This window comes from Sceloporus occidentalis, unplaced genomic scaffold, assembly GCF_023333645.1.
Source record: "Sceloporus occidentalis isolate IW3139 unplaced genomic scaffold, rSceOcc1.0.p SCAF_4, whole genome shotgun sequence".
Lineage (NCBI taxonomy): Eukaryota > Metazoa > Chordata > Lepidosauria > Squamata > Phrynosomatidae > Sceloporus > Sceloporus occidentalis.
In genome coordinates this window covers 78,768,975-78,777,805 of record NW_028316984.1, presented here as the reverse complement: position 1 = coordinate 78,777,805, position 8,831 = coordinate 78,768,975, and the positions used below count along the sequence as shown (strand labels likewise).

General features: G+C 41.0%; 1 protein-coding gene across 7 annotated transcripts in view; it reads right to left on the bottom strand.

Annotated features, from left to right (window-relative positions):
* Positions 1–7,189: 7,189 nt before the first annotated feature.
* Positions 7,190–8,831, bottom strand: part of CFAP65 (cilia and flagella associated protein 65) — a 66,382-nt gene continuing 64,740 nt past the window's right edge. For all 7 annotated transcript variants that reach the window (XM_089520411.1, XM_089520416.1, XM_089520412.1 and 4 more), the window contains one exon: positions 7,190–8,681. In XM_089520411.1, the coding sequence (XP_089376537.1) occupies positions 8,555–8,681 (127 nt within the window). In that variant the 3' untranslated portion in view covers positions 7,190–8,554. The remainder of the gene's footprint in view (positions 8,682–8,831) is intronic.

The window sequence follows — 8,831 nt, the reverse complement described above, 5'->3', positions numbered from 1 at the left end:
TAGAGCTGCAATCTCCTTGTGACAGATAAATCAGAGGCAAGCCATGGCTGGCTGGGCCACTGTAGAGTGGCTTAAGATGCATCTGGCTCTGTCCTGATGAATCTTGGTGAACCCCCTTGTGCTCCTCAGTGAAACAGAAACTCATCACATAGCAAACTGTTCCTCCTGTAGGCGCTGGAGCAGATTTTCTACTGCTTTTTCTGCAATGATGCCAACAGCTCCGCAGCAAGTGAGCCTCATTTCTTCAGTATTTCAAGAAGGGTGCCTGTTGATGGCCCATTTCACCTGGTATGGTTTTGTGTATTTGCTAAAGTCCAAAGATGAAGCATTTACCAAGTTAAAAAAAAGGGGGGTGGCAATGGAGGAAAGAAAGTTTCCCTACAAAGTTTGTTTGCTTTGTGTCAGATCAGGATGAGTAATGCATTCCAATAGTGGTAAAGAAAGAAAGAAAGGTATTCAACACAAAACTACAAGCCCCCATAGACCGCACAAAATGACTTAGCGGAATGTACAGTAGGGTTGCTACAGTCCATGAAAGACTGTATGATGGTAGATGCACAAGCACCTGCAAATATATGGAGTGAGGCAATACTATGTGCTAATCATATCCTTAATATGGTATGGAGTTCCAGTGCACTAACCACCTTTCACACTTAAACAAGCACAGACAGTTGATTAATCCAAAGTCCTGAACGTTTTTATCTTCAGTTGTAATATGTACAATATAAAACAGCATACATACACACTCTCACTCCTCTCTGACTTTCAATCAACTTCGAAGTCTGCTTCACAGCTACAAACTAAAACACAGTAGCTCACAGCAATAACCTGCTGCTCCAACAATAGCTCACAACCAACCAACATTCCAGCTGTCATCTGACATGTGACCAGTCTCCTGGTCCACTAATATAGAATGCTGGCTGCAAGTAATCATTCGGTCTATCGAAATATTTTTCTGTTGGTTAAAGGCAGCCTGTCCCAAGGCATTCTTAAAAACCTGCTCTCCAGTTTGAGGAGAGTTGGAAGCAACAAAGGTTGTGTATTTCTGGGGTACAACTGTGACCAACTGGTAGAAGCCCCTGAAGAAGCTAGAGATGGAGACCTGCAATGGCTAGGTATCAAGGCTGTCACAGAACCAACTCTGATGGGAATACCTAATGAACTCAAGATCCCTATAATGGTGATGGTGATGGTAGTCCTGGCAATAATAATAGCCTGGGAATGAAGACAGGATGCCCAATATAAAGCAACCCCATTCCATATGAGTACTGGTCAAGGTACTGATAAGGGTCATGATGGTACCATGTCTCATAGCAGGAGTGGTGGTACCAGCAACTCTGAAACCACGAATGGTAGAAATGAAATGTAGCTGATGTTGACTAAGACCTGGGAGATTGGTGGAGGTGACATGAGACAATCCTCTTTAGGGGTAAGAGTTGAACCTGAGGTGTAAGCTCTAAAGCCGGATGCGCCACGTTTTGCCCTCTAGTAGACGTGAAACAGACTTCCAAGAAGGAGCACTTGAATGCCAACTGTATGATGAACCCAACATAGATGGTACACCAACTGATCCCATGAAGGCTTTTGGAGCTGGGAGCTTAAGGAACAGAGTCCAATCAAAGTCATGTAGAGAGGCCTGTTTTCCGCAGCTTGGTCAGACACTTAAGTGCTTTCTCCCAGAGGGGAGTCTTCAAATGAGAATCTTAGTTCCTTCAAGACTGAGGGGTAAAGACCTTACAATGGGAGCAGGCTGCAATGTTGTGCCCCTCATCAAGACAACTAAAGCACTGTACATTGAATGGCCATCTTTTGGGGAAATTTTTCCTTCACATATAGTAGTGTTTGAAAGATACTGAGGAGGCCATAAAACCCCTGAAGATAAAGTGGGTCAGCCAAGGCCAAACCAGTCACCAAATCCAGATGAGTGACAAGAGGGAAATAAAAAACAGTACGTCTAAGCCATGTGGAATTATCTGATCAAGAAATGAAGCCAAAATGCAGTGAAGAAAAATCCAAATACCAATTTGAAGCCAAATTAACTGCTTATCAGTCAAAAAACAAAAACGTGAAACAAAAACTCTTAAATAATGCTGCAGTGGCAGCAGACAAAAAAGAACTAAGGGTTTAAGCAGGAAGTGTGCTACTCAGGCAGGCAGGGAGTGAGTGAGGCTACCACCAAAATGGAAATTATGCTGCTTTAGAAACTTCCAAGTGATACATTGTGCAGACACAGATAACCCATTTCTGTCACAGTGATGATGAAGAAGAAATTGCCCACTTCTGGCTTCCATTCTGTGAAGTCATGCAAGACATCCATATTTTTATCCATATGTTCTTTTCAGTATACTTCCACATTCTGAAAGTTTTAGCATTTTGCTGCAGTATTATAGGGAAGGCAAAACCTCTCAGAGTGCACATCAGTTATTGGATTTCAGAAAATCTCATTTTATGTAGCCATAAGTAAGAAGTGTATCTAGAGTCAATTTAGTTTGTATTGATTGTTCACACATTTAGACCAGCTCTTTGTTCATATACATGACTGATCTGTTTCCTTTTCTCTGTACATTCAAACAAAAGTATTTTCACAATCTTGTGTTTTTATATATTAATGGTTGATAGTTATTTAAAGAACCACTAATACAAGATAAGATAGTATTTAGTCAATATTTTTTTAAATGTACCTGCTCTTGTAAATTGTTACAAATTGTACATTGTTAGAAAATACCTTAAAAAAGCCATCATATTTTTCTTTCCAGTACCCTGGATGTAAGCCAGTTTGGCCACGATTAGAACAGGGCTGCCACATTTTCTCTGACAGGGCTCCTGTGCCTTTGACAATTGGAAATTCAACAAAGAGTAGGTATGGTAAGGAAACTTGACCTGCTTGTTGTTGGGTGCTATATGTCTGTTAAAACTATGCAATCTACTTCAGAGAAAAGGTGTCAATATTAGTAGTAGCAGGACCACTTCCATACAATTTTTGTAGATTTAGGAGGCTGTGATTGCAAGAGATACTGAATTACTAGTGGGGGATGGCAAGTAAGAGCAATGCTAGAGTGAGTAGGGAGGGAGATCATGGGAAACTGAGGCACATATTTTTGGCAGGGCTGGGGATTGCCATGGCCTATTGCAATTATATCATGGCACAAAAGAGTTGCCAATTAATAATAGAATCATAGAATCATAGAGTTGGAAGAGACCGCAAGGGCCATCCAGTCCAACCCCCTGCCATGCAGGAATCCAAATCAAATCATCTCCGACAGATGGCCATCTAGCCTCTGTTTAAAGACCTCTAAGGAAGGAGAATCCACTACACTCTGAGGGAGTTTGTTCCACTGTCGGACAGCCCTTACTGTCAGGAAGTTCTTCCTAATGTTGAGGTGGAATCTCTTTTCTTGTAGCTTGCATCCATTGCTCCGGGTCCTAGTCTCTGGAGCAAGTGAAAACGAGTCAGCTCCCTCCTCAGTATGGCATCCCTTCAAGTATTTAAACAGGGCTATCATATTACCTCTTAACCTTCTCTTCTCCAGGCTAAACATCCCCAGCTCCTTAAGTCGTTCCTCATGGGACATGGTTTCTAGACCTTTCACCATTTTACTTGCCCTCCTTTGGACACGTTCCAGTTTTTCAACATCCTTTTTGAATTGTGGCGCCCAGAACTGGAAACAATATTCCAGGTGGGGCCTGACCAAAGCAGAATAGAGTGGCACTATTACTTCCCTTGATCTAGATACGATACTCTTACTGATGCAGCCTAAAATTGCATTGGCCTTTTTAGCTGCCGCATCACACTGTTCACTCATGTTCAGCTTGTGGTCTACTTGGACTCCCAGATCCCTTTCACACATAGTCTTGTTCAGCCATGTGTCTCCCATCCTATATCTGTGCATTTTATTTTTCCGCCCTAAGTGCAGTACCTTGCATTTCTCCCTGTTGAAGTTCATTTTGTTAGCTGTGGCCCAATTTTCTAGTTTATTCAGGTCATCTTGAATGTTGATCCTGTCCTCTGGAGTGTTAGCTACTCCTCCTAATTTGGTGTCATCTGCAAATTTGATAAGTATGCTGCCAATTCTATCATCCAAGTCGTTGATAAAGATGTTGAATAGCACTGGGCCCAGGACAGAACCCTGTGGGACCCCACTGGTCACTTCTCTCCAGGATGAAAAGGAGCCATTGTTGAGCACCCTTTGCGTTTGGTCAGTCAACCAATTACAAATCCATGTAACAGTTGCCTTGTCTATCCCACTTTTTATAAGCTTGTTAACAAGAATGTCATGGGAAACTTTGTCAAAAGCCTTACTGAAATCAAGATATACTATATCCACAGCATTTCCTTCATCTACCAAGCTAGTAATTTTATCAAAGAAAGAGATTAGATTAGTCTGGCATGACTTCTTTCTCTGAAACCTGTGTTGACTTTTTGTGATTATGGCATTGCCTTCTAGATGTTCACAGACTCTCTTTTTAATTATCTGCTCTAGAATCTTTCCAGGTATTGATGTCAGACTAATTGGACGATAATTGTTGGGATCCTCTTTTTTTCCCCTTTTTGAAGATGGGGACAACGTTTGCCCTCCTCCAGTCTGCTGGGACTTCTCCTGTTCTCCAGGAGTTCTCAAAGATTATTGCCAATGCCTCCGATATTACTCCTGCCAGTTCTTTTAATACCCTTGGATGTAGTTCATCTGGTCCTGGAGATTTATATTCATTTAGATTAACAAGATATTCCTCTACTATCTTCTTACTTATTCTGTACTGAAATTCCCCTATTCTGTCCTCTGCTCCATTATCCTCAGGTTGAGCACCCTTTTTCTTTTTTGAGAAGACTGAGGCAAAGAAGGTGTTGAGTAATTCTGCCTTTTCTCTATCCCGTTAGCATTTTGCCATCTTTTCCCCGCAGTGTCCCTACCATTTCCTTCTTCCTTTTGCTGCAGACATATCCAAAAAAGCCCTTTTTATTGTTCTTAACCTCTCTAGCAAGCCTGAGTTCATTCTGTGCTTTAGCTTTTCTGACTTTACCCCTACATGTGCTTGCTATTTGTTTGAATTCCTCTTTGGTGATTTCCCCATTTTTCCATTTCTTGTACATGTCCCTTTTTAATCTTAGCTCAGTTGAAAGTTACTTAGTCATCCATCCTGGTTTCTTGAGAGACCTCCCATTTTTCTTTCTCACTGGAACTGTTTGGAATTGTGCCTTCAGTATCTCTCCTTTCAGAAACTCCCATCCATCCTGAACTCCCTTCTCTTTTAGTGTTCCTGACCATGGGATCACCCCCAGTATTTCTCTAAGTTTAGCAAAATCTGCTCTCCTAAAGTCTAGAATGCGTGTCTGGCTATGCCTGGCTTCTCCTTTCCACTGTATAACAAACTCCAAGAGAACATGGTCACTTCCACCTAAGGATCCCACCACTTGCACTCCATTAATTAGGTCATCCTTGTTGGTTAGGATCAGATCTAAAATAGCTGATCCCCTTGTTGCCTCTTCCACCTTTTGGACCATGAAATTGTCTTCCAGGCAAGTGAGAAATTTGCTAGACCTTGAGGATTTGGCTGAGTTTGACTTCCAGCAAATATCAGGATAGTTGAAGTCACCCATCACTACTACGTCTCTCTTTTCTGAATGTGTGGTTATCTGTTCTAGAAAGACATCATCCAATTCCTCAGTCTGACTTGGGGTTCTGTAGCAGACTCCCACAATCAGATAAAACAAACACAAGATGGCATACTCTTGTGCCTTTAACAGCTTTTTGATCTATACAAATCATAAGTTTTTCAAGTTATAAGGATAAACATAGCTCTACAGCAGGGGTAGGCAACCTGCAGCCCGCGGGTCGGATGCGGCCCGGCAAGGCCTTGGGACCAGCCCCAGCCCAGTCCTGCCGCTAATTGCCGCCGGAGCCTTTGGCCTCTCGTGTGAGGCCGTGGGGCCTTTGGCCTATCAGGAGGAAGCGGGCAAGGGGGGGCAAGCGGTGGGCAAGGGGGGCAATTGTCTATAGAAGCCTCCAAAACATGCATTTATATTAACATTTTTTTAAAAATCAGCAAATTTTTTGGGGTGTCTTCCATTTTTTTTTTAAAAAGTGTCCTCCATTTGAAAATTTTGTCCCACATTTGTCCCAGTTTATTTATTTATTTAATTTTTTAAAAAAATTATTTAATTATGTATTTTTTGGTTTCGGCCCCCCAGTTGTCTGAGGGACAGCAACCCGGCCCCCGGCTCAAAAAGGTTGCCTACCCCTGCTCAAGTTTTCACACAAATCTAAAGTTGACGTTCCTGTTAAAGGCACAAAAACAAAGGATGGCTAAACAATGTGCCCTGGGAACATCATGTTTTTCCAAGACAAGACTAGGGTCTGCTTCTTCCTAGAACACTGTCAGATGGCAAATATCTATTCCATGGCTTTTCATTGTGGGCAATTGACTTTGAGGCCAAGCACTATGTCCTGGGTACAAACAACTTGTTTTTCTCACATTATTATATTAAAATACATTTGTGTTTTATGCTTCTCAAACATCAGTTGGTTGATCTCAAGGACTATGTGAAGAAGAGTAACCAAGGCAATCTCATGGCCAAACTAGAGGTGATGTTAATTGCATGAACCCAAGGCAACTCCAACTGTTTGAAAAGTCCTGGAGAGCCAGTAGGAACCAGATCCTTTTCAGGAGCCAGGCTTTCTGGAAGATTTTAACCCCCTTACATCATACTCTAGTTGCAGTAATTTTTCTCCTTCTTAGCTACTACCTCAGCATCCTCACATCCCTTGGCATCTGCCACCTAAATAGATTGGCCACATGAAAAAGAGAAAAGAGCTCATGTACACTTAATGAGTGGTTAGAAGAATTAGTAGGTGCAGCTTGTCATGAACACAATTCTTTGAAACAATTAATAAAAGTTCAGCAGCTCTGTCTCCTTTTCTGTGACCACCATAAAATGCTGCCAGGTAGTTAACAGAATTTGGATATGAGCTGAAGATGGATCAGCCCAAATACTTCCGTTTTGAAAGGATTATGGACTTGAGTTGCTAAGTCATACTTTTTAGGTAATACAGAGAGCTTGTGTTGTGTACTTCACTGTTGAAATTACTTCTGAAATAAACTAGTTAACAGAGCACTGACAGTGGTATAGAATACAGAAGCGCTTACTGTTGAAGCCAGCTCATATTTTAAGGTATTTGAATGCAGCCATTGTTTCAAGAGCTCATGCAGTTACATTCTCAGTAGCCTCTGCTCCAAAAATACATAGAAAATTGTGTCTGCAAGACAATGCATCAAGTACTCTAAAATGTGACCATACTATGCCCCATCATAAGTCACTTACATTTTGTCCTTTAACAAACCAGAACAAACTTTAAAGCATGTTCCCTGTTCAGACTTGGAAACTTGTGGTTTTGATATTCACAATAAATTTACTAGTTGTGCAGGTGCACCATCCATTCCCCAGTATATTTTGATTGAAGGGGTGGGAACCTTAATGTAAGTTTGTTAAGTGTCCAGTTTAAATTTAAGATAGAAAGACCAAGAGAAACTGATGAGGCTTTGATAATTCCTGTTTACAGATATAATATGAGATATCTTGGGAGTCAATGAAGAAGGTTAAACATGAGATAGTGAAAAGGGTATGTTTTAAATGAGCTTCTTTTCCTACACAGCCCAAAGGTTTTGTCTTTGGAAAGCCTTTTTGCTTTGCATTTGCCTCCATACAGTCAAGAACAGGATGCTCAACAGCTCTTAAAGTGATCAGTGCAGGAAACAGGTAGAACAATTAAATATATATTTTTTCAAAGTCTACAATAGCAAGAATTATTCAGCAGCTAGAAGCTCCTAGCTCAGTACTTTAGGTCAAACACCTGACCATATATAGCATTCTGTGAATGTTTGTGAGTTGTATTTATCTAGCCTTTTTCTTTGATGTTTATGAACACCGTCTGAAAAAAATGGTTGCTAGAAACTAGAAAGGAATTACAAAATATATTTCTTCATAAATACTCTGTTTCTGAAATAGCTGCATAATAACTATGTGGTAGCCACTCCAGTCAATTTAGCTGCAAATGTGTTAATGCTTGAGTCTCAGTTCCTAGTGAACAGTGTGATTCTATTCCAACTTTATAAATCTATTATTCTGTTTGACTGCCATATTTCATTATTCATGTACTGCACCTGCAAAGGAAACATACCCTGCACTATCACCTGCTGAACCATTCACAAAGCAGAATAAAAGCCAAGTATGCCCCCTGCTGGAGGGAAATGTAAACACTGACAACGCAAAAGGCTTGTAGAGATGGTAGAACAAATGTCTTCATTTGAAAAGCCTCATACTCTTTCACAGGATACAAATGAAACCACTTTCCCAGTGCTGCAAAACAGAGAGTTGTATTCTGAAGTTGACAGGATCAGACCCCTATCTGCCCCTTATATGTCACATAATATTTTGTTGCAAGTCATTTTTCTTTTGAGACAGCTCTGAAGAAGCAGCTTTCCAGTGAGGCTGTGGCTGACATGGAGATCAGTCTGTCACAAGAAGCATGTCAGGATGGTACACAAGTTCCTCCAAGTCCTAGGGGGGCAGGATAATGTGCCGCTGCCCCGCTGAGTCCTTGATTTCACTCATGAAACTGACTGATGGTACTGCAGGAGACTGGATGACAGATGGTTTAAGCATTGAAACTGCAGGACTGATACCTCTGAAACAAAAAAAGGTACCTTTGATTTTTATTTTTTTTACATCAACAACAGTACTGTGTTAAAGAAAATATTTTTTCTGTGTTAATGCCAAGATCTGATTTGAGACTTAAGCAGGACTGGGTAAGGTTGTTTTGTTTTTATTGTTTGTT